Raw genomic sequence first — 26,295 nt, 5'->3', positions numbered from 1 at the left:
TCAAGAGAAGAGCGCCCCAACCCTTGCCTTGACAGGCTTTTATTGCTTTTGTGGGCACATTACATTGAGGATGGTCCTCATTTACTATGTACAGGTTTGCTTTAGGTGGTTACCCTTTACAGAAAACAAAAGAGAGGATGTTGCTAATTACATCAAAAAAGAAGGATATTTGCAAATGTAAAGGAAAAAGTGGTTGAATTGGTTATAGTCCTCCTTGGAAGGTTTAGCATAGATTTTAGGAAGTTACCTTAAAGATAATGCAGTAAATGTTTGCTGCCTCAATTCAGGGTGAGGGAGTTTTAGCAAAAAGCAAGTCTCAAAGTGGCCTGGGTACAATGCAGCCTGATTCCCCATGGGAGAACCTATCTGTGGGCGTGGGTCCTGTGTGCCAGACCCCGCTTTCCTCTGGCCTCTCCAAGTGGGAGCTGGGCCCACGCCCTGCAGAACAGTCTCCTATACTGGTTCTTTTGTTTTTTATTTTGCTTTCAATATTTAGGGGTTGCTTTTTAAAATTTTAATTTTGTTTTATAATTGTGTAAAATATGAAAAGACTTTTAAAAGCAAACATATAAAACAAGGTATTTTTAAAGAAGTCTTGCTTCTTTATGTTCCGCCCCGACCTGCAACCACCAATCTGTTCTCTGTATCCGTGAGTTCAGTTTTTGTTTTTCTGTTTTAAAATTCCACACATCAGTGAAATCATACAGTATTTGTCTTTCTCTCACTTACTTCTCTTAGCATAATGCCTTAGTAAGTTTCATCCTTGCAAATGGCAGCATTTCCATTTTTATGGCTGAATAATACATTCCTTTGTATATATGCACCACATTTTCTGTACCCATCCATCCATCAGTGGACACTTAGGTTTCTTCCATGTTTTGGCTATTGTACATAATGCTGCAGTGAACATGGGGGTGCATATATCTTTTGGAGTTAGTGTTTTCATTTTCTTTGGATAAATACCCAAAAGTGAAATTGCTGGATCATATGGTAGAGCCGTTTTTGAGTAATTTCCATACTGTTTCCATAGTGGTTACACCAGTTTACATTCCTTCCAACTGTGTACAAGGGTTACAAAGGTTCCCTTTCTCAACAGCCTCCTTAACACTTACATCTTCATATTTTATTAATAGCTCTTCTGATAGGTGTGAGGTAGTATCTCATTGTAGTTTTGATTTTCCCAGATGACTGGTGATGCTGAGCACCTTTCGTGTTCCTGTTGGCCATCTCTGTCTTCTTTGGAAAAATATTTATTCAGATCCTCTGCCCATTTTTTAATTGGTTGGTTTGGGGTTTTGCTGATGAGTTTTTAATGTATTTTGGAAATTAACCCGTTAAAAGATACAATTTGCAGATATTTTTTCCCATTTGGTAGGATGTATAGTCTTCTTTTTATGGTTACATTCATACTTCCCCTGTATTAGATAGATAGCAGTGCACTACATGTGTTTCCCCAGCATGCTTGAACATTTTTTTTGTTGTAGTAAAACACACATAAAATGTAACACCTTAACCATTTTTAAGTCTACAGTTCGGTGGCATTACATACATTCATATTGTTGTGCAACCATCCCCACCTTCCACCCCCGTCCGCCATCCTCCTGAACCCTTTCTTGCAGAGCAGGATCTCCCCACTCTCATCACCTCCCAGCCCTTGGCAACCACAGTTCTACCTTCTGTCTCTCTGGTTCTAAGTTATGAGTGCAGTCCTGCAATAGATGTCCTTTTGTGACCGACTTATCTCACTTTGCATCCGTGTTGTAGCCTGTGTCAGAATTTCCATCCTTTCTAATGCTGAATACTATTCCATTGTATGGGTGTGTTGTATCCCGTACGCGAGCAGAAAATCAAATGGAGACGTGTGGAGTGCACTTAGATGGTACTTTATTTTTACCTGCGCAGGGGCGAACTCCCAGGGTGCCCGTTAAGGCTGCAAAGGGGAGTCGCGCCGAACGCTCACAGGCTAGCTCTTTTATACGGTGAGAAGCAAGCAAGCAAGTTACAAAAGTGGGAGTTGCGGCTATCTCTGCATAGCTCTGGGGTCAGGAGGAACTATCTGTCTGTCTCCTGTTGATAAGAACCATCTGTCTGTCCCACTTAATTTGTACCCTCAGTTTAAAGATAAGGGTCCAGACCCGAGATGAGTCTGGCACCCAAAGTTTTATGGCCCTCTAATTGGCTGTAACTCAGAATAAGCCCTCTGCAAATCACGTATTGTTTACCTTTACCCTTACTTTGGCCGACAATGTTGTTTCTCTCCCCTATCTATTCTGGTGACCTTCAAGAGGTTTTCTGCTTAGCAATGCTTAAAATTGGCTAGCCCTCTTTCCTAGCTCTCAACAGGTGGACCGCGTTTGCTTGCTCACTTCCATGTTTCAGCTGCTGTGAATAATGCTGCTACAAAATGGGAATACACACATCTCTTTGAGACCCCACTTTAAATTCTTTTGGGTCTACACACAGAACTAGAATTGCTGGATCATGTGGTAATTGTACATTTAAAATTTGGAGTCACTGCCATACTGTTCTCCACAGTGGCTGTGCCATTGTGCATTCCCCCTGAGAGAGCACAGGGGTTCCAGTTCCTTCACATGCTCGCTCGCACGGGTTTTCTGTGTTTTTGAGAGTAGCTGCAGTAGCCACCTAATGGGTGTGAGGCGGTATCTTGTAGTTCTGATGTGCATTTCACTAACCCCTAGGTGCCGTTTGCGTTACCATTGGGCCTTTACACCGTGTGTAATACGCACAGACGTCTCTTCCCTTCTTCCCGTTGCATTGTACTTTATTCCAGAAGATGGGAAAGAACACTCAGCATAACAATCTTATGCGTTCATGGCACTTTTTTCTTACTCTGAGATATGGTGAGAATTCTCTGGTGCATTTTAAGTTATCAGAGTGGAAGAGAATACTCCACGTAGGTGTGATGTTCGTACGTCAAAAGTTCTGCTCTATGGAGAGGACTAGAGCCTTCTCTATTATGTGGCAGTTAACAGCTCCCAGGGCTAAACACACCTCAGCTTTACATTTTTCTTTTTTTTAAGCAGCTGCCATTTCAGCTCTTCACCTGCAGTATACAGTTTGGGTTGGTTTCAGAAATGCTATTTTTGAGATAAAATCATCTAATTTATATTGACAGAGTATGTTTGTTATTATTAACCAAATTGTTAACATCACGTTTTAGTAATCTTTTTTCTGTTATTACTCACTGTTCCCTCATTATCCACATATTTTCTGAACTCTGAGTATTTAAGCCTTAAAGCCCAAAATGTCAGACCTGTAGATTCTAAGTATGGGAAACTTGGTGCCTACAGCTATTGTCACTCCTGCTGTCTTATCTCTTGTAGCATCTTGCCTTTGCTTCCCACTGTGTTCTGAGCATGTAGCCCTGCGTGCAGTAGGTTCCCAGTAAGTACGTGTGGAAGGAGTGAATTACTTTAAAGCAGTCTTTTTAAATCTTCGTGAAATTGTCACACTCTTGGGAAAGTGATAGCTAAGCACATAAGGTCATCAGCCTTCAAGGAAGGCTATGGAAAGGGGGTGAAATGTAGACTTAATCTTTGAAAGCGGATACAGAGGGTAAAGGTAAAAATGTCATTTTGTGAAGGAAAAATGAAAGGTTTTTTTTAACTAAAATATTTTGCAGTTATGTTTTATCGCAGTGGCTTAAACACACACACACAGGAAGGGAGTCTACCTAGACTTGCTGACCCGCAACCTTGGGTCAGGTGATTAAGAACTGCTGTTTTACAGCTTTGCTCCTAGAACAGTGGACCCAGGACCACCATTCTGCGAAGGTGGGCTTACTGTCCACATTGGGTGCATGTGTCAAGGTTAAGTGCCTCGGGACTTTCCTTTAAGATTTGTCCCTCTCTCTGTTTAAATAATTGTTAAAAGTAAGGAAGTGCTTTTAATTGGCAACATAGAATTTCTAAAATTTGGTGTATGAACTTGAATTTTCATCTTTGTATATATTTACTATGTGCTGGGTGTTGTGCTTTTATGTATTCTCTCATTTAATTCTTATAACAATCTTGTTAAATAGTTACTAGTATCTTTTTTCTTTTCTTTTCAAGTATCATTTTTCAGATTAAAAAAAAAAGTTTAAGTGATTGCCAAGATGACACAGTCAGGGGATTGAAACCAAGGATGTCGTAAGTCCAGAGCGAAGCCCTTGACCACCAGGCTGTGCTCGTTCTTCTCTGTGCTTCTTAGCCCTAACTCTTCAGACACCTGACCGTAACTGCTGCTCCTGGTCTTCCGGTGAGGGTGGGAGCTCTACTTTGTACATGGCTGGAGTTCCCGAGTCTAGCACAGTGCCTGGCACAGAACAGGCCCTTAACAAATATTTGTTGCATTAATGATCTTGAGTTAACGTTTTTAAAGCTTGGTTATGAGAAGTAGTGTTCATGGCAAATTATAAAAGGTGGTGTGGCCCATCTATTCTCCTAAAGCAGGACTTGGCAGATTTCTGTAAAGGGCCAGATGTAAATATTTTAGGCTTTTTGGGCCACATATCTCTGTTGCGGCCACTCAGTCCTGCTGTGGTCTTACAGAAGCAGCCATAGACGATTTGTAAATGAATGAGCATGACTTCCAGTAAAATGTTCCGTAGGATGTTGAAGTTCGAGATGATTTTCTTGTCTATCACTTATTATTAATGTTTCATTTATTATTCTTTAGTTTAACCTTTAATAACCACACTTAGCTTGTGGCCCTTGTAAAAACAGGCGGTAGGTTGGGTTTGGGGGGGGCTATCATTTTCCAGTTTCTGCCCAAAGGGTCTAAATTTTATCAATAGATCAAATTAAACATCTGCCTCCTGGACTAAATTGTTTTGTCTGCCAGTGGGCTTTCTTCGGGGGCATCATGTTTAGTCTGCACCAAGGAACTGTGCGGGAGAGATACGGTTCTGAAACATGGCAATGCGTGGTATTGGTTGTAGGGCGGTTGCTGTGCCTTGTTCGTTACACGGACAGAAATAAAAACTGTTCTTCCTTTTCATTAAGAAATCCGCTTTACTTTGAGTAGAATGAAATTTTTATTTTCCCTTTAGTATAATACATTTCAGTTGTGGTTTAATAGAAAGAGCTACTCGGAGTTAGAAAGATCAGGTACACTAGCTGTGTGAGTTTCTTTGCCATAATAACCTTGTTTAGCATTATACTTGTTCCTGCTTTCTCCCCACCACTTCCTCCACCTCACATCCTTGGGCAAGTTACTTCCCTTTTTGTGAGCTCCATTTTCCTCAGTTATACAGTAAGTATGGTAATACCGTCCTCGTCTGCCTCAGAGTCTGTATGAAGATTAAATGACAAAGTTCTTTGTAAGTGACAGATGCTGCTCAAGTGTATGATTTATTACCACGTATTTAGAATATACATGGGGGCAAAAGAAGAGAGAGGAATCATTACTAACAGTGCATTAATTTCTCCTAAATGCACCCTCAGAAATTATTTATCTCTTGCCTTTTGGGTATAAAACGTGGTACTAAAAAAGCAGATGCTAAATATATTATGCCTAATCTAGCCAAATGATATGATAGTGTTTGAGACACTGGAATGCTCACAATTCAGAGGGGCCATTGCCACAGAAGTTGGATACACAAAATTACACATTTGTGTCAAAAGACTTGAAGCTCAGAACCTTGGGGCTAAAATCTGGTTTTTACTTAAAGATGTTGCTTCACTGTCTTCTTGCTTGCATCATTTCCTACGAGAGATCTGCTGTATTCCTTATCTTCATTTCTCTACATAACGTGTTGTTATGTTCGGGCTGCTTTTAAGATTTCCCCTATCATTGATTTTGAGCGATTTTATTTTGATAAGCCTTTGTGTATAGTCGTTTTCTTCATGTTTCTTGTGCTTGGGGTTCATGGAGCTTCTTTTTTGGATCCATGGGTTTATGGTGGTTGTCAAATTTGGGGAAATTTTGGCCATTACTTTTTACATATTTGTTTCTCTTCCTTCTCCGTGTCCTGTCCTTGGAGGACTCCGCAGTTCCGTGCATGGTAAACTGTTGAAGGGGTGCCACGGCACACCGATGCTGTCTGTATTTTCTTGGTATGTTTTGTTTTGGGTAGTTTTTATTGCTATACAGATTTACTAATCTTCTGCACGGTTTAACCTACCATTAATCTTGTTCAGTGTAATTTTTCATTTCACACATTGTGACTTTCCTTTTTAAATTTCTATTTTTTTTGTATCTGCCATCTCTCTACTTAATATTCTCAGCATGTGGTATTCAGTTGTACTAACTTTTAATGACCTTGTCCACTAATTTTAACTTCTCTTTCACTTTTCGATTGGTTTTGATTGATTTATCTCCTTAATGTGGGTCATATTTTCCTGCTTGTTTGCTTGTTGGGTTATATTTTACTAGTTTCCTGACACGTTCACAACAGAACTTTTAAGAGTTTTGATGTGGTAGAGATAGCAAATGGCAACAATTTCTTTCTTTTTACATAAACTCCTAGCCTCGTTGAAAGTTGGAAGGCACTAAAATACCGCACTTAACTGTGACTCCTACGTGTTATGTGTTCTCATTCCCCCCATGCTTTGGCAGGTTATTTTGGCAAGTAGAAGGGGGATGTCCTTTTTGAATTCCCTATCTTCTAAGGTTTTAAATCTGAATCTAAGATTTGGTTTGTAACAAATTAAATATGCTAATACCTCCTTAGTTTGTTCAGTGCCTACCAGCTATCACATGGGTCCTTAAAATAGTTAAGAATCTTAACATAGCATAATATTAAACTTTAACAAAACTGTTTAATAGTTAATACTTGTTTTGATCTTCTGCATGCCGGAGATTTGAGGGTTTTTTTTCTTCTTTACCTTGTTTGAAACTAGCCCACATGCTGCAGAGCTGTGAGGCCAGCTTCAGATTACTTTCCTTCCTTTTATGACCATGAAGACCAGTGTTCCAATCCGATGGGAAAGGGAGCCGGAGGGTGAGACTTGAGTTTTTGGAAGGAATGAAGGGGAGTAAGTATAAATTTGCCTTTGAACTTTACTTATTCGAGAAGCACCTTTTTAAACAGTTGTTATGACCAATATAAAACATTGTTTTTTATATCTGTTGGCTTAAAAGTGTTGAGCATATTTTGAAAGGGTTTTATATGAGTTTATGAAAAAATGGTATTTTTGAATACAATAGGACTAGAGTTCATAGGACACTTAACTTTTGGCTGAACAGAATCTTGAGATTCTACTCTGCCAGGAGAAGATGACAACAGTAACTTTAAAAGTTATTTTGCAGGCATATTTTCTATTCTGTAGCTTTTATTAACTTGCATTTCAGTTCCACCTCTTCATAAATATTTACTGAACACCTAGTATCTGCTGGGCACTATTCTAGGCACAATGGATAAGAGCAAGGAATGAGACACATTCCCCCTCTCGTGGGGACTTAGATTCTAGAACGGGAAATAGGTAATGAAGAAATACTGCTGTAATGTCAGGTAGTAGTAACTGCTCTGAAGACCCAGGAGGTAAGATAAGCGGGTAGAAAACGGTGGCAGCACGGGTCTGTTTTAGATGCGGTAAGGTCAGCTTCCCTAAGGAGGTGACATTTGAACAGAGGTCAAATCTGTGTGTCTGGGGGAAGCCTGTAGGCAGTGGAGGCACATCTCACTGCACGTGGTTTCTTGTTGCCCATTGGTGGCAGGGGCTGACGGGGTGTCTGGGAAGGAAGCCCTCGTGGCTGAGAGCTGGCTGAGGAAGCAGAGCAGGCAGCTTTTGCCTCAGGTTCCGTATACATGCCTGGTGCCTGACCCAGGCTAGTGTAGGCATGACACCGATGGCTAATACAGTTTTCTGTGGAGCTCATCTAGTGACAGAATTATTGTTAGTAGCCGTAGTAGTAGTAATATCATAATTAAATAAACCTTAGATTGCAGTAATAGCTGCAGGTAGTTTTTAGTGAGCACTGGGTGGGAAGTCTTGCTGTCGTCCCATTTTGCAGATGAGGAAGCCATGAGACAGGTTAAGAGCACGTAGCCAGAGTGGTGGTGTGTACACGTACCATCCTCAAAAGGTCAGTTGTTGTGAATAATGACGCTCATCTTCTCCCTCTTAGTCCACCTTGGAGATGCTTCCTAACCGGCTCAGGTGTTTCATTTTACAGATACACTGTAACTTACTTGATCACTGCTGTATTGATGCACATTTGTTTCCAGGTTTTCACTGTTACAACTGTTTTGGTCAGCATTCTTGCATCTCCAGGTCTGGGCTCTATGAATCTATCTGTAGATATATTCCTAGAAGTGCATTTGCTTGCTCCAGAGGTATTTTTACTTTCAGTGTTCATAGCTGTGTGCAGTTTAACCTCCTAAGAAGTTATACCAATTTATACTCCCACCAACTGTATGCTTCCTGTATGAGAAAGCATTCACATGTAACACAGGGGTCACGATAGTACCTGTCTTCATGGTTACTGTGAGTGGTAAACAAATTAAATATATAAAAGGCACCTAGTAAGCTGTCAGTAAATGGCTGTTATACTGTATAACTCTAATACTGTATAATAATTATTAACTGTATTTCTGAATTGTAACTGTTGTGGAGGTTGGGAAATTATACAGTTGACCATGGCAATATGTGGCCCCCAATACTGTCCCAGATATCGAACATGTTAGTTCTGAATCAAGGCCTTGGGAGAGCCAGGGCCTGGACACGTGGGGCTGACGTGGGAGGGTGGAGCCTACAGGCACCTGCAGACTTCTGCTAGGACTGGGCTGCCCTTGGGGCAGGACCCAATAGGTGTTGATTCCATGCGGGTCTCCCCAGCGCCTTGGAATAGCAGCTTTCAGTGTTCCCATGGGAGAAGGAGGCCATCACGTGGGACGGACCTTTAGAGTATCTCTTCCTGAACACATCCTCCTGTTCTCGGACTCTGAAAGGCTTCATTTAAATTTGCCTTACGGATCGACTCGTTGAGAATGATTTAGGGAGCTTGTTGCCTAAAAAATGGTTTTTCTCATGTGCACGCTATTGCATGGAGTTCCTTGCAGAGGAGACAAAGTGGTGTGGTGTTAGGGAGTGAACAGGATGCCTGGCAATGGGTGACCAAGTCACTTCACTGCTCCCAGCTCCAGTTTTCTCCATCACGGAGTGAAGCAGCTATAAGATACAAAGGAGGGAATGTTGTGCAAACGCTTTGAAAATGCCAGTGCAGAAGGAGGGCATACATCCACACAAAAACTTGTACAGAAAAACTTGTACAAAAAAATTTGTACAAAAAAGTGCTTTTTATCACAGAAAAGTGGGAACAGTCCAGATGTCCATCAACTGATGAGTGGATCAACAAAATGCAGTGTGTCCCTACAGTGGAACGCTACTTGGCAGTGATAATGAGGTAATGACTTGTGCTACACCTGGAGGACAGCGGGGAACGTGCTGAGTGGACCGAGCCAGAAAAAGAGGCTGGAGTTGCGGGGGAGAATGGAAATGTGTTTGGGGCTTCTTCTTGGGTGTTGAAAATGTTATAAAAGTGGGTGATGATGATGGTTGCACATCTCTCTGAATACTGAAGACCACTGAATCATACAGTTTAAATGGGTGAATTTTATGATATGTGAATATGTATCATTAAAGCTAAAAAATGCAAATGCATTGGGAATTTTTTCTCACTGAACTGAGTCGGTTGTGATCTGTTGGTATAGTGCTGGGTATTAGGGATATAGTGTCAGAATGCAAGTCCAATTTGCTACTCAAAATATGTGGTCCTGGGTTAAGTTGGTGAAATTTTCTGAATTACTTGTTCTCATCTATTGAAACAGCAACAGTAATAATAAGAGTCTTGTCTGACTGCACGGGGCAGAGTGGGCCCAGGGTGAGAGAGCTCTGGAGCACTTAGGGTGCCCAGGTGCGCTGTCAGTGTGTGCCTCGTTTCCTCTCCTCCTGTTCCGGTGGACAGACGAGGCGGAAGCAGACGTTACGAGGGAAGGGCACAGGAAGGCCATGGAGAGCTCTGTTTTCCAGCTACTCCCACTACCTCTTTTAAAAAAATAAATCCAAATCTCTATGCAGAGATAATTTTGTCTCTGTACATGTACATGTTTGTAAACGTGTACATGTTTACAGCTGTACATGTTTGTAGCTTAACAAGAACTTTGTGGTTAAGCCATTCTTTCAAGATCTAAGAATATTTTAGTTAACAGGCCAACCTCATTTCCTGATGATGTTGTACCATTAATTCAGTTCGTTGTGTACAGACAGCTTCAGGTAGGGAAGGAGGGTTAGGTATGGTGCCCGAGTTCCTTTAGGACTGAGTGTCTGCTTCAGTGGGAAGGGATGTGACATTAATCTACCTGTCTTTAGGGGAACTAGATGACCCCACCATCCGGTACCTATCTTAGGCTCAGGTGCTGGGACAGCATGAGCCCGAGCAGTGTCACCGACCTTCCTCCAAACCTGGGATGTTGACTGGGCTCTGTTTTTCACTTAGGGTGTTGGGTCGATTGCTTTGGCAAGCTGGGAATTCCTTCAGGGCAGTGTTTCTTTTCTCCCTTTTAGGCAGGTGATGAGGATATGTATTTTTTTTTTTTTTGTCTCTGGTTTCTAAGTGACAATAATAGCATTTTAAGGGACTTACTAATTCTTTGAACTTAATCAGAGGCCTTCAATTAGTCTGGCTCACAGGCCTCAGAGGCTCATGGCTGGCTCTTCAGGCCAGACAGAGAGGACCATCCTGAGGGGTCCTGCAGGAGCTTGTTAGGGCTTCTCCATGGGACACAGGTGGGTCCCTGCTGGAGCTGTTCAGTCACTGAGACGGTGTGTACTGCTCTCCCACAGCAATTTCTATCACTTCGTTTCATAAAAATCAAGCTAGCAGTTCTCCTTTAAAGTACATTTTTTCTTAGTAGATCATTTTCCATTTTGATTGCTTCATATGCACTAGGGAGTAGAATTTTCATGAAAATAGCGCAGACTTTGCTGAATACAACTATGGAAGGTTGCCATTATTTTTCATCGAATGAGTTACTTGTATGTTATTTCAGCTTTTGAAACCACTGACTCCAGATTTCACTGTGCTGTTGATAAAACTGACATCATCTTTATCCTCAGTAAAAATTAAGGTTGCAAGAATGGATGCATGAGTTCCATCTTATGTCATGTACATTTTTTCCCCTGAAGGGCATATGGTTTGTGTCTTAAATTCAAGTAATCAGAACAATTTGTAGCTATAATCTAAGCTGTAATACAGCCTTTAGAGTTGTTTAAGGTTAGAAATTATATATATTAAAACACAGTTGAGTGTGACTGCTAAATGGTTTTGAGTTTAGTTTTTTTCTAACTTCTAAAGAAAGATCACTTATTCTTTTTTAAAATATATTTATTGATTATGCTGTTACAGTTGTCCCATTTCCCCCCCTTCACTCCACTCCATCCTGCTCATCCCCTCCCTCCCACATTCCCCCCTATAGTTCATGTCCATGGGTCATACGTGTAAGTTTTTTGGCTTCTACATTTCCTATACTATTCTTACTCTCCCCCTGTCTATTTTTTACCTCCCATTTATGCTACTTATTCTCTGTGCCTTTCCCCCCTCTGTCCCCCTCCCCCTCCCCTGTTGATAACCCTCCATGTGATCTCCATTTCTGTGGTTCTGTTCCTGTTCTGGTTGTTTGCTTAGTTTGCTTTTGTTTTTGTTTTAGGTGTGGTTGTTAATAAGTTTGCTTTCATTTTTACTGTTCATATTTTTTATCTTCTTTTTCTTAGATAAATCCCTTTAACATTTCATATAATAAGGGCTTGGTGATGATGAACTCCTTTAACTTGACCTTATCTGACAAGCACTTTATCTGCCCTTCCATTCTAAATGAAAGCTTTGCTGGATAGAGTCATCTTGGATGTAGGTCCTTCTTGCCTTTCATGACTTGGAATACTTCTTTCCAGCCCCTTCTTGTCTGCATGGTCTCTTTTGAGAAATCAGCTGACAGTCTTATGGGAAGTCCTTTGTAGGTAACTGTCTCCTTTTCTCTTGCTGCTTCTAAGATTCTCTCCTTATCTTTAATCTTAGGTAATGTAATTATGATGTGCCTTGGTGTGTTCCTCCTTGGGTCCAGGTTCTTTGGGACTCTCTGAGCTTCCTGGACTTCCTGGAAGTCTATTTCCTTTGCCAGATGAGGGAAGTTGTCCCTCATTATTTGTTCAAATAAGTTTTCAATATTTTTCTCTTCCTTTTCTCCTTCTGGCACCCCTATAATTCGGATGTTGGAACGTTGAAAGATGTCCTGGAAGTTCGTAAGGCTCTCCTCATTTTTTTGAATTCTTGTTTCTTCATTCTTTTCGGGTTGGATGTTTGTTTCTTCCGTCTGGTCCATACCGTTGATTTGAGTCTCAGTTCCTTCCCGTCACTGTTGGTTCCCTGTACATTTTCCTTTGTTTCGCTTAGCATAGCCTTCATTTTTTCAGCTAATTTGCGACCAAATTCAACCAATTCTGTGAACTTCCTGATTACCAGTGTTTTGAACTGTGCATCTGATAGGTTGGCTATCTCTTCATTGCTTAGTTGTATTTTTTCTGGGACTTTGATCTGTTCTTTCATTTGGGCCTTTTTTTTTCGTCTTGGTGCACCTGTTAAGTAAAGGGGTGGAGCCTTAGTTGTTCCCCCGGGGGGAGTAAAGCTGGTTGGTGGGCTGTGACACCGTATGTGGGGGAGGGGCCGAGAGGGAGCAATGGCGCTTGCTCCACTCTGCCTGATTTCAGCCACTCCCTCCGCCACCCACAATCAAACTGAGCCTCTCCGGTGCTGATTCTGGACTGGGTGGGCTTGTGCACGCTCTAGGCCCCTGTGGGTTTCTCCAGCGAACTCTCCTGTGAGGCTGGGAGTTTCTCCTGCTGCCGCCTCAACCCCCACGGGTGTTTTCAATCAGAGGTTTGAGGCTTTATTTCCCCTCACTGGAGCCCTGGGTTGCCAGGTCTGTTCGCTCCCCCACTGTTCCTCCTGGTTTATCTGTGTTCGAATGTGGGGCCGCAGGGTCTGCTAGCTGCAGCCTGGCCTGCCCCGTTCCACAGTCCTCCGCCTTGCTGCAAGTCCTCTGGGCCCTGGCTGTCCGTCTCCGCCCCTCCTACCGGTCTGGATGAATGTTTCTTCTTTATCTCCTTGGTTGTCGGACTTCCATACAGTTCGATTTTCTGTCAGTTCTGGTTGTGTTTTGTTTTTAAATTGTTGTCTTTCTTTTGGTTGTGCGAGGAGGCGCAGTGTGTCTACCTACGCCTCCATCTTGGCCGGAAGCCCCCACTTATTCTTTTTTTTAATGTGTTTAAGGCTATACATTTTTCTAGAAGTAGGTTTTACCGAACCCAACAATTTTCAATTGTAATATTTTCATTATGAAAATATGTTTAAATTTTTATTGTGGTTTCTTCTTTGGCACATAAGTTTTTAAAAAGTGTACTTTTAAATGTACAAATATGTGGTTTAAAAAATATTTGTTATGATTTGTTTTAATTGTGTTGTGACCACAGAAATGGTTAATATGCTTCTGATTCTCTGGAATTGGGTGAAATGCTTGCCTTTTTAAACAACCAAGTTGTTATGTTTTTCTTTATGTTTCTTCTCTTTTGGTTTGTAAGGTACATACTCTATTCTTTTTGTTGTTATCCCTGATATTTTACCTGCATATTTAGCAAAGCCTGAAATTAATACCATATTCCCATACCAGACAAAACAAAGGCATTGAAAGTACTTCCAGTTAAACTCAGTGATCAAGTTACATGCTACTATTGTTAGTATTTTAGTCTGGCCTTCCTTTTAACTGTATAAATTGGACATCATTATCACTATATTATCCAAAAGCATTTTTTGATTTACTTTCCCATTTAGCAGTTTCTTTACTTACAGTCCTTATTGTATTTCTGTGTCTTTCCTGGGATTATTTTTTTTTCTGTGGAAGCTCCCTTACTGTATGTAGGTCTGTAAATGGTACCTCTGTTTTTGTTTATCTGAAGCGACTGACTTTATTTCACACACTTTCTTGGAAGATAGTTTTGCTTGGTATGGCAATTCAGGTTGGCAGTTACTCCTTTCAGCATTCGAAGATATTTTACTCCTCTATTCTTGTTTCTGTTACAAGTTTGTGAAAAGGCTAATTGTCAGGTGATCCGTCTGCTTTTAGAAAATTTTATTTTTCCTTTGCTATTTGGCAGATTCATTATAATGTGTATAAGGTGTATATTTCTGATTTATTTTGCTGAGTATTTCTGGATTCATGTCTTTCGGTGATGTAAAATTGTCAGCCATCCTCTCACTGGATGTCGACTCTCCTGTGTTCTCTGTGCTCTCTGCCTGTAACTCCAGTGAAGGTGTGGTTGCCGTTCTCGTCCTGCGCTCTCCATCTCCTTTGTCATATTTTGCATCTCCTTGTCTCCCTGTTTTGGTTTCTGGGTAATTTTTTCAAAACTATCTTTTCATTTACTAATTCCTCTTGGTCGGTGTTGAAGCTGCTGCTCACTTACTAATTGATTTAAACTTTTTTCAACATTATTTTATTTCAGAAGTTCTATTTGATTTTTTCTTCAGCTGTGCCTGTGGCTTGTTGTATTTATCAGTGTGATTAATTTATTTGAATACATTTTACAGTTCTGTGTTTTGTATTATAATTCTGGTATTTGAAGTCTTTGAGGGCTTAGATCTGTGGGGTTTTGTTTCTAGTGGCAGTCATTTATGGAAATTGTTTTTGGGTTTGTTGAATTTTCGACTTGGGCCTTATATTTAGTTGATCTCAGCCTGGAGGTCAACATTCCCTCCTGATGCTTTTTTCTTGAGACGGTCACTGCCTACTTGAGACTATTTTTATCCCTTATAGCAGGGATAAAACCCTGGGGCATGGACTGGTACTTGTGCCAGGCCTGTTAGGGAGCCAGTGAAGTGACTGGCTCCCATGACTACCTGAGCTCCGCCTCCTGCCATCCCCCCACCCCCCCGACCCCCCGCCCTGGAAAAATTGTCTCCCAAGAAACAAGTCCCTGATGCCAAAAAGGTTGGGGACCAGCTGCCTTACAGAGTTCCAGCTCATCAGCTCCTCCTGTTTTGCCTTCAGCAGTGCTGATTTTGTTGGGCGTTTGACCTCTGGTAATGTCACCTTTTGGGAGTGTTCCCATTCAGTGTTCTGGTTTCATTCTCATGGACATCATTATCACTGTGTTATGGGTTTGTTTGTTTGGTCCTTGGAAGTTTCATGTGTTTCTTACATGCAAATAACATTTGTCTTTATGTAAAATCTTACTTGAGTGGTAGGGCTCCTCAAATTTTTGTCTTACTTGAGATCTCCAAGTGGGATTTACTAGTAATGGGAATAGTGGTTGTGTACTGGTTTACAACTTACTGTGTGCCAGGCACTGTACGGAAACACTTGTTGCTGGGGGAAATGGGGTTCTCCCATGGAGTGGCTGGGAAAGCATTTTGGGGTCCCATGCATGGGAGGATGGAGTGCAGTGGTAAGCTTTATTGAAGCTGGAGCAAACACAGGAGACTGTCCCCAGGTGCCCAGTGTCTCCTCCACAACCAGTTGGCTTAGCTCTGTCCTGCTGTGGGAGAGGTCCAGCCTTGTCGTCACAGTCCAGAAGAAGGGCCAGGGTCTGGAGATGTGCCGTTACCTGGCATCAGCCGGGCCTCTGAAGCTGCCACAGTTCAGTTTCATCCATGCCAACGCCTAGTCCAGCTCAGTCTCTGTCCCTGATGGCCAGCTTAGTCTCTGTTCCTGGCTGTGGTCAGGCTGGCGCTGTGCTGCGGCACCCAGGCCTGTCCTTGGAGCTCCCGCAGCTGCCCAGCCCATGTGGCTGCTACAGCAGAGAGTGTGTGAGCGAAGGGGCAGACTTGGGAAAGAGAGGCTTTTCTTTTAAACTAACCAGTCTCTTGCCTCATCCTTTATGTGCTTGTGTTGGGTCTTTCCCCTGTCCAGTCCCTTTCCTAGATCTTACAGGCTTCTGTGTCTCCATCCAGTCTGACCCTTTTCCCAGGCTAGATACCTCTTCTCTATGGTTGCCATCTTGGCTCCTACTGCTCGTGTCTCTAAGTACAGGGCCCTCCCCCTGTGCCATCTTGGCTTCTCTTGGGCATGTGCCCATCAGAGGAATTTCCCCTTGACTGTTTTCTCTCTCCCCTGGTAATTCCTGCTAATGGCTGGTTGTCCCCCAGGGAGACCATATGTCCTGTCCCTTCTGCTCTGTGGAGGATGCCAAGGGATGCTGGGGAGCTGTGAATGTTACAGCTTCCTAGTAAGTCTGGCTTAATGTCTGACTCAGCTCCCTAGTTAATTAGGCTTAATGTATGATTTAACTTGCTCCCTTCCTTCATTAATATTAACTAGCCACCTACGCTAACAACTTGGCATAAGTTAACTCATTTAATCTTAAACCAAAAAGGTACATAATAATATTCCTATTTTACAAAGGAAGAAATGAAGCATAGAGAAATGAAGCGTTCCAATGTAAGGTTACATTGGTAGGTGGTGGTGAACTGGGATCAGAACTCAGGTGGCCCTAAGGTCTAAGCTAGCGTATTTATCAGTCAGTTACCATTGAGAGGCTAATGGAATTTTGCTGAAGACTCAAGCCCTGATTCTTTCTGTACCAAGTTAACAGACAGATTTTGGAACTACAGGCAGGATAGGGTGCGTTAAAGTTCACTTCAGTTAAACAGATGGTTGGCTGGCTTATCTTTACTTGCCTCACCCAAGTTGTTTTTGAAACCACACCCAAGTCTGTTTCAGTGAGCTACACTAGGACATTGGTTTAGGGATTGAATTAATGTGAGAAATCTCACTTATTAATCAGTGTTACATGTGTTGATACAGATAGGACACAGGAGTTTTACTTAAAATATGAAAAGGTTAAAATAGATGAGTTTATAATCAAATGTTATTTTTAATTAAAATAATGTATTTTAACTTTGAATTGGTTAAACTTGATGTTTTTGAAGTTTTAGAAATGAATTTTGTACTGTTACTTTTATGTTCTCATCAGATATTAGATAATTAAAATATTTATAGGGTACCCATTATGTGGCAGACATTGTGCTAGATATTTTATTTTTTAAAATATTTTATTTATTTATTTTTAGATGGAGGAAGGGAGGGAGAAAGAGAGAAGCATCAATGTGTGGTTGCCTCTCACGCACCCTCCACTGGGGACCGGGCCCACAACCCAGGCATGTGCCCTGACTGGGAATTGAACCGGCCGGCATTCGCCACTGAGCCACAGCAGCCAGGGCTAGGTAGTTTACATTTATTATTTCTAATGGCCTCAACAACCTTGGAACATAGGACTTGAGTGTATTTTATTACAAATGAGGAAGGAAACTGAGATGCAGAAGATGACCGGCCTTCCTGAGGGCAGATAGTTGATTTTGAGGCGCTAGTGGGGCGCTGATAGTGCCGAGTGGAGCTGTCCTTGTGGGGCGTGAAGAAACATGCCCTGTGTCTCCAGGGTTATTGGTGATGAGACAGCGGGGAAACGCCATTCATCAGAATGAGTTCCAGATGGATTAAGGGAGGATGTTTAAAATTGCAGAGATTGTGGAGAAAGGCAAAGTAAAATGTTTATCAGAGATAATGTCTTAAAACTTTCTTGCTACATTTTATTAGACTTGTGCTGTGAAGGAACGCGAATAACGTTTTCTTTAAAAGCAGAACTCAAAGAAAAGGTTTTCAGACCATAATATACAAAATGTTAAAATACTTACTCATTAAAAAATAAGATTATAGAATGTCAAATATAACAAAGAGTCAGTATGTATACTATTTTTCAAATTTGTAGGAATAGATACATCAAGATTTCAATGAAGAGGTAGGTGAACAAAGAAATTAATAGGCCCTATGGGAAATTTCTGTAAATGAATAAATAAAAAACATTGATCCTCACCTACTAATCAGAGAAATGCCAAATAAAACAGCCACTTCCAATTCACCAAAGCGGGGGAATTTTAGTGATACCTCTGCTTCCTTTTCAGAGTATGTGAGCCAAAGAGGAAGTGAAACTTCATATTAACCCTAACCCGTTTTGAGGCTCCCTTTACTGTACACTTCCCAGTGTAGGTCCATCCTTCAAATGGCTGTTTAGAGACATTATATTCCACTGTTTCATTTAGTGCCTGCTCTCTGAGCTCCACTCAGGCAAGGCCCTGCAGCTAGGACTTTTTAAAGGGGTCACGTTTTCTGGGATGTTTATTTTTTTGTGTTGTTAACGATTATTCAAGAGTGCTTTGCATTTTTATTGGCTTGTGAAAATATGCTGTAGTTTCTCAGAAGTGGCCCAACTGTTTGTTGCGTGGAAACCAATTTGAAGTATGTCGTGTTCTTGGGGTCTGGGGAGAACTGCCTCCCGTGAGTAAATAAGGCTTTAATACTCCCTTGAGGCTTGGGGTGAACACTTGACTAGATGGGTCAAGTGCATCCCTGTCCTGTATACCCCTGAGGAAGTCAGGCTGCAAGGCCAGGGCTCGAGATTTTTCTAGATACAGAGGATAACATAATTGGGAAAGAATGAATTACTCATTTCAAAGCTGGGTTAGTTCAGGTTAAAAGTGCCAGTGTTATTTAGTTACGTATTAAATGACAGACGGGGGAGGGATAGGCATCTTCTTTGCTCCTTTGAAGAGAGTGACTGGCGTCCTCTGGGCTTCCGGTTTTCTCTTTTGTGACACACTGGAGCGTTTCAGCCTGTGTCTGCCGGGGTCTCTCCTGGAAGCCCAGGGACAGAACGCCCCTTGTGTCTGGGTAAAGTCAGCTGTTTACAGGATGTGAATCTTCCCCACTCTCCTCCAAGTTGTTTATTCCCCAAATTGAAAAGATTTTATTTCTAAAATTTTAATCTGTAGCCTCATAATTTTAAGGTTTTAAAGTACCTGTGCATATACAGATGTTAGACAGTTCTTGTTTTTAGCCATTTTGGTTTTGTTTTTAAACAAAAGGGATATGCAAACATTATCGGGTTTCCCTCAGTCCCCAAAAGTTCAATACTTTTTTAAAAATGGAGTTTATATTTGAGAGCTGTTGACATTCATTTAGGTAAGTAAAATAACTGTAGGGAATTTTAACTACTAAAGATCTAGTTGCTCAGTGTTTATTAGTGTTAAGTATGTTTTATTACATTCCAGGTTTTTGAAAGCCAAGGGAAGGTGTTTCAGGTATCAGCTGTCACGCTTCTGCTAGACAGCGAACAGGACTCGTGTTGTGCACCCCATTTCCACTCCTCAGTGGTCTTGACAGATGGGTGTGATTAGTGCATCCCTTCTGCCAGTGAGCGTGCAGTGGTACAGATAGTGAGCTTGCCTGGGGCACATTTCTAGTAAGTGTTAATATCTGGGCTGGGGTTTGAACCCTAATGTCCCCAGTGCCTTCCTCCTTCCCATTAATTATCACTGCTTTTCAGCAGCTATAGGACCTGGGGGTCACCCACTCATGTACTTACTTACCACCTCCTGGCCTCCCACAAGAGATCGATTTCAAGCAGATGACAGGTAGAGAACAGACCTATTATAACCACTCAGAAATCACCAAGCAAACAGCTTATTCTCATTCAGCCCGCAGATGCTCAGGGTGGCAGAGTGAGGGAGAGGCTGACAAGAGCCCCTGCCTAGCCACGATGGCCTGTGTCTCTGTTGTATATTTGCCTCGTTACACGGCTACATTCCAGTTCTGTCTGTTTAACAACCTGAAGTATGGGCTGCATGTTACTCATGAGATTGTTTCTACGACTAATACTTTCTGTCCTGCTCTTTCATAACTAATAAACTGTGCCCCCAATGTTGATCCATAGATTTTTCAGGGGAAATACTCTCATCTTAGGTTAGTGTTGTTAAACAGTCCCTCCTAATGTGTTTAACTGGAGGGCAGAGTGGTTTTTTCCCTTAATCAAATCTACATAGAATTTTCTATACTCACATGTGTCTGGTCAACCTCTGCTTCCTGACTTCTTTAGTTGGGTCTTCCTGCAGTCTTAAGTGCCAACACACTTAGTGGTGAGCTCTGAAATTCTCCTTTTCTTGCTTTTCTTATTTCCTCACCTTTGGGAGTTGCACTTGCTTAAGTCTCCAAGTGTAGCCCGTTAGAGACAGATAAAGATACTTGTGCTGTGTATACTAACTTTGGGAATTGACGTAATTCTTAGAAACATAAAACCCAGGTAACTCAAAACACAAAACCCAGTTTGATATGCAGATTGTCCCCTTGCAGTCTGGAACTTCCTTGTGAGTGGTGGACTGAGATCTGGAACGTGTTTAGTTCGAGGCTCTATCCCCAGAGCCTCTTCAGTCATACGTCGGTTGTGACTGGATCAAACGAAGTGACTGCTTTTCTTACAGTCAAATGCCTCTGCTGTCCAAACTTAGGATTGTCAGTCTACAATGTTAGACCCGAACTGGATTTGTTCCTCGATATATATTAATTGAGGGCCTATTAAGTGTTAGCTCTGTGAATGCAGTTGTGAATCAGGCAGACAAGCCTGCCCTCTTGGGGGTTACATTCTAATAGGGGAGGCAGACAATGAGTTTCTGGTAAGTAACCCTAGTAACTGACACTGGAGTGCCTCCTGTGTGTCTAAGCGTACACATGCCCTAACCGTGTGAGGTGGCGCTGTTGTTAGCCTTGTTATTTCAGGTGTGGGGACTGAGACCAGAGAAGGTAGGAACGTCCCCCAAGCTTACGGAGCAGGAGTCCGGCTCCAGAGTCTGTTTTCTGAACAAGGTAATAAAATGCCCTGAGGGGAAAGAAAACACAGAACACCCTGGGTGATTTGAGAGAGCTTGGAGTGGGGGTACTTTGAATAGGGTAGTCAGGGAATGCAGCCTCAAAATTTAGAGGTGAAATTTGACCTGACACCTGGCTGACAGGTAGTAAGGCACTCAGAGTGGCTGGAATCTGTTCTGGGCAGAGAAGCGCAGGTGTGACGGCGCTGAGGCAGGAAGGAGCTGGTGTATTTGGGACAAGGCCTCAGGAAGATGGCTGTGGCCGCACCTGGAGGTCCCTGCTGGCAGCAGTCAAGGTTTCAGATTTGTTCTAGGGACTTGAGACTGCAGGCTGGGGTCCAGCTGGGTGGGGCACGATGGGTTGCATCATAGTGGGGACTGAGTTGCAAGAGGTTAAGAGTAGAGACAGGGAGACGAGACCTGGGGAGGATTTAGAGTCCTGGTGGGGGCTCGTTAGGGTTGAGTGGACCTTTTTGTGTCTTTGTTTGCCTCTTCACCAAAATGTAGATGAACTAATATCTCGGTGCTTAAAGAAATGGTGATAGGCTCCTTTTACCCCCCTCCAAACAAAGGCCGGTCCTCATTCCAGCCTTAGCTCTGGCTATTCTCTGTCCAGAGTGCCTCACAAACACCCTCGCCACTAGGAGGTCACCTTCTTCCCTCTTTCGAGCCCTAACTACCTGATGTTGCCACTGGCCTCCCCACCTCCCTGTCCTGCCAGTCCCCTACCCATAGCACTTAGCGCTTGCTAACAAACTGTGTGATTGACTTACCACCTTGTTTACTGCCAGGCCCTCTGCTGGCATATAAATTCCCTGACGGCAGAAATCTGTTTTGTGCCTTGATGTCTCCCAAGCACCCAGACTGAAGAACAGTGCCTGCCTGGCCCCTGTTGGCCTCATTGCAGGTTCTCAGCCCATATTTGGTGGATGAATGGATGTGGGGTCCCTGATAGCCGCAGGGACCCATCACTGCTCCCCAGGCCTGGGTGCAGAGCCTTCTTGTGGGGGGTGGGTCCTCCCTCCACCTCTATGGTGGTATGTCTTTTGGAAGGGCTCCATTTTGATTAAGAAAAACTAATAAATATATGTAATTTGAGGCATTTTTTTGGTCTAAGTTTGTTTTTGGCCTTTTTTCCATTTGTGGTTGTTAAGACTTTCATAATTTTCCCCTTCCATTATCAGTTGCAATTTTTAAAAACTTTAGCAGTTATTTAGATATTAACATAGGTAAGTGGTAGTGATAATGAGATAAATTATATGAAAAGCTATTTTTATAATGTTTTTGAAACCAGTTAATGTTCTCTCTATCTTTTTTTCACTTGACACTATATTCTTCTTTTATGAAAACTAGACCATCTGAAATCTGTGTTCATGGAGGGCAGGTGGAGACAACTGTACTCGAACAACAATAAAAAATAAAAATGAAGAAAAATCTGTGTGTTCATGATTACTTGATAGCACAAATAGGGCCCTCCGTCCCCAGCAGCTGGCATCATTGCGCTTCAGACACCGCGCCGTTGGCAGAGCTTTCTTAGGGTTATTCTTGTGATTTTCTGTACTTCCTGCCCAGCTCTGAAGGGGAAACCTGGCACCACTCTCAGCAGTCTCAGAGTTAATAAAGTAGATCATCTTTCCGCCTTGGTATCTACAGAATATACATTTCTTAGCTCATTCAACAGCGGTGTTGTCTCACTGTCTTTTACCATTTGTCTGCCTTGGGAACCAGTTACTTCACAGATAGGGACATTTAGTTACTGTCCATTAAATTCTGAAAAAGCTGCCTGCTTTGGTGGTCAGTATTTAATCATCTTTACAACCCTGCCAAGCCTCTCCATCTTCTCCCTTCCCCCAGAAAAATAAACAAAAATTAACTCAGACCCTTTCTTTGTAAGCCATCCTCATGGGATGAAATTCAGTAAAACAGTACATTTTGAAAGACTTCATTATTTCAACAAAAATACAGTTAAAAAATAAAAACAGTGTAGTAATTGGAAGACAGGAAATCCGTATGAAGGAGCAGAGGAGAGAAAGCGGCCAACGCTGTCAGAGGAGAAGGTGGGCTTGCGCTTCTTTCTACTTGGAGTTCGGGCCTGTGGCTTGGAAGAACGGGGCAGTGTAGTAACGGGGTGGGGCCCTGCCTGTGCTGTGGTGGTTCTTTGTTAAATTGTGAGGCACCTTCCCTAAGATTACTTCTCCCAGACTCCTCCTCTGGAGTATGAATTGCTGTTTCCTTGTGCAGTTTCTTTTTGAAAGCACTTACTTCAGAGTAAGCGACTGGTTTGCTCCTGTGCCATCTGAAAGTACTGGATGTCACTTTAAATGGTGGGGAGGTAGTGCTGAGCCAGACAGAAGAGCCTGCATGCCACTGGCTCCTGGCTTCCTGTGCAGTGGTCAGTGGACGAGCTTGGCATTTGGGATGAGTGGTTTGGGTTCAGGCCCTGGCTCGGCCCTTTGTCACGAGGCCACAGGGCCTTGAATAGAGTCAGTTCTGCAAGTGGGAGACTCAGTCCACAGAGTGGACTGGTCCATGGAAATGGTGCTCTGCAGTGGTCTCTGGTGCTGTCCCTGCAACAGCTGTGCACTGGTCACTCCTGTGTTTCCTAGTTGCATTCTCCACTGCATCTGGGGGGGAGTTGGGGGGGAGTGTGGGTGTCACAGAGTTGGGGGCTGTGCTCTGTCCCCCTTTCTCCCTTCTCCCAGGGTGTTGTCAGCCACATTGTCTGTTTTGATCACTAGGTTAGGGAGACATTGGGTTGGCCAAAAAGTTTGTTTTTGTCTGTGTGATGGCTCTAGTAGCGCTTATTTGTCTTTAACTTCATTCAAAATTTTTTTGTTAGATTGTATTGTGACAGCTGTCATATCAGTGTGCATTAAAAAAAACTTATCAAAATGAGTGAATTTTTGTGTAGACATTTTGATATTGAAGATGAAAGAAAGTATGTAACATTTTCAGCATATTATGCTTTATTATTTCAAGAAAGGAAAAGTGCAGCTGAAATGCAAAAACAAGATTTGTGCACTGTGTGGAGACGGTGCTGTGACCGATCGAATGTGTCGTAAGTGGTTTGTGAAGTTTCTTGCTGGAGATTTCCCACTGGACGATGCTCCATGGTCGGGTAGACCAGTTGAAGTTGATAGAGATCAAATCAAGACATTAATTGAGGATAAACAACGTTCTGCCATGTGGCAGGTAGCCAACATACTTAGAATATCCAAATCAAAGTTATTGGTGGAAATGAAAATATTTTTGCTTTATAGATGAGGATTTCACACTTCATGTTGAAGTTATCCAGTGGAATGAGTAGGACTGACCACTGATCCCTGGCAGTGGCCTGACCACTGCCTGTTTCTGACCCTTGGACTGGAGAGTTCTCTCATCAGCATAAGAAAACTGTTCTCATGAGAAGCATTTCAGAGCGCAGTCTCCACATCCTAGTTTTCATTTCACGTTATTCTCCACTTGTGGCCATGCAGCTTCAGGCAGGTAACTGGGATCTCTACTAATACACCAAGGAAGGGGTTGATTAAATGCCATAGGTAAAGGAACACAGCAGCAGGTATGTGACTGTATGTAAAAACTTAATAAAACATGGAAGATTAGGCTGGGAACATGTTAACTAACCATTTGTCATAAAGCAGAGAGGAAGCGAGAGGACCAACCAGATAATCAAATCCTAATTAAAAGCCTGTGGGTGACAAGGCTGGGAAGCATAGCTGTGGCTCTATTTTACTTTTTCCTTTTGCTCTCTCTTTTTTAAAAACAAAATTGATTTTTAGAGAGAAGAAGGGGGAGGCAGGGAGAGAAAGAGACATTGATTTGTTGTTCCACGTATTTATGCACTCATTGGTTACTTCTTGTGTGTGCCCTGACCAAGAATTGCACCTGCAACCTTGGTATATGGGATGATGCTCTAACCAACCGAGCTACCCAGCCAGGGCTTGCTTTTTTTTCCCTCTGTTAAGCTTGCTGTGACATGTGATGGCTAGAGGTGGTATGTAGTGGAGTTAAGGGCAGGTGCTCTGGAGCCAGGCCGCCTGAGTTACACCCCAGCAACCCACTGCTGGCTGCGGAACTGCTTTGGCCGCCATTTCCTTATCTCCTGCAAAAAGTGAGTTTGTACATATAAAAATGAACTCCCAATCAGTATGTACCACATAGTATACAGTGACTGTTTTAAAGGGGACTTCGGAGCATTTTCATCTGTAAGAGAACATCTGGAGAGACAGGAATAGAAATGATCCGATCAGAGGAATTAAAGGCTTTCACTGAGCTAGCGTCCCGAGCAGGGTGCGCTCCATCAGCCTGAAGCTCTGTGGAGGGAACCTGAACAGGTGGGTATCTGTCCTGCACAAGTGTGGAACTGGCTCGGAATGTGCACAGTGAGGGTCCCGACTCATGGTGGTGTGTTCTCTCTTATTGTGGGGAGGGCTCCAATGTTGGGCTCCCTCCTGCCTGTAGAAAAGGAGTTTGTTCCCCTCCCGTTGACGGGCCCAGCACCTGTTCCAGAATGGTAGGTTTCTGAGAGTTTGTAATGAGCCTCTGGCCGGGGTGTCCAACCAAGTCCCCTCTGCTTTCCCACCTGAGGCGCCAAACAGGGTGTGGACTGCCACTGCAGTGCTGATCCTCACCCTTCCCCAGGGCTTGGCTCTTAAGTGTCGGCTCTTCCAAGCCTGTTTAACATCTTGTCACTCTTTAGAGAAAGACAAGTACCATATGATTTCACTCACTCATACGTGGACTCTAAAAAATAAACGAACAGACAAAAAAAATCATAGATACAGAGGTGGCTGCCAGGTAAGACTGGGTAGTGGCATGGGCGGAAAAGGTGAATGGAGTAAGAAATACAGAATAGTCGTGAGGATGTAAAGCACAGCCTAGGGAATATAGTAAAAAATATTGTAATAACCGTGTGGTGCCAGGTGGGTACTAGACTTACGGGTGATCACTTCTTAAGGTATATAAATGTCTAATCACTGTGTTGTACTTCTGAAACTGACATAATATTACATATCAACTGTACTTGAAAAATGAATTTTTAAAAATCTTGTCACTCTTGCCAGCAAAGGCTCCACTTTCTCAAAGCTTTTTTTCTAGCTTTATTGATGTAGAATTGACAAAACTGTAATATATTGAAGTATACAACATGGTGACTTGATAGGCGTATATATTGCGACATGATTCCCACAATCAGGTTGATCATTTATCCAGTCACTTCGCTTGGTTACTTTTCTTCCGTGAGTTGTCCTTCTGTTTCATTGAGTTTTGTTTCAGTAGAACAAATGGTGCACTTTCATTTCGGACGCAAAGCTCGCAGAGTCCTTCCAGAGAAGTGAGCGTGTCCCCTGCAGCAGTAGGCACCCACCCGTCGTTAAGAACAAAGTGCCTGTCAATTCCCTGCTGTTTGTAAAACTCTCCCAGGGCTCGCTTACGAAAAGTGGGTTAGAAAGTAAGTGCCCTCATTGGTCATGGGCCCTCTGGCCTGGCTGTGGAGAAGGGACTGGGGTGGGAATTACTGGCAGCTGTCGCTCCCCTCCAGGAGGTGGGTGGTCATTGTCTAGTGTAGACGGTGTGGTCAGAGTGGACACAGGTGGCTGGATGTGAGGG

General features: G+C 42.7%; 1 protein-coding gene and 1 non-coding gene across 12 annotated transcripts in view; one reads left to right on the top strand and one right to left on the bottom strand.

The window, feature by feature from the left end:
* Positions 1–26,295, top strand: part of ADD1 (adducin 1) — a 77,959-nt gene that overhangs the window by 4,708 nt on the left and 46,956 nt on the right. For 4 of the 11 annotated variants that reach the window (XM_045182917.2, XM_045182915.2, XM_045182916.2 and 1 more), the window contains exon 1: positions 6,846–6,980. The exons of 3 other annotated variants lie outside the window; for them this stretch is intronic. In XM_045182917.2, coding sequence (XP_045038852.1) covers positions 6,971–6,980 — 10 coding nt within the window. In that variant the 5' untranslated portion in view covers positions 6,846–6,970. Of the gene's footprint in view, positions 1–5,986; positions 6,060–6,835; positions 6,981–9,254; positions 9,352–26,295 lie in introns of those variants that run through there. 4 more of the 11 variants (XM_045182912.3, XM_045182909.3, XM_071221322.1 and 1 more) reach the window with 4 other exon arrangements.
* Positions 6,830–6,948, bottom strand: LOC112316955 (small nucleolar RNA SNORA61). The gene has a single exon (XR_002976057.1). It is a non-coding gene; the product is annotated as a small nucleolar RNA SNORA61 (small nucleolar RNA).

This window comes from Desmodus rotundus, chromosome 4 (assembly GCF_022682495.2).
Source record: "Desmodus rotundus isolate HL8 chromosome 4, HLdesRot8A.1, whole genome shotgun sequence".
Taxonomy (NCBI): Eukaryota; Metazoa; Chordata; class Mammalia; order Chiroptera; family Phyllostomidae; genus Desmodus; species Desmodus rotundus.
Note: the sequence above shows the minus strand (reverse complement) of the source record. Positions and strands in the feature narration are given on the sequence as shown.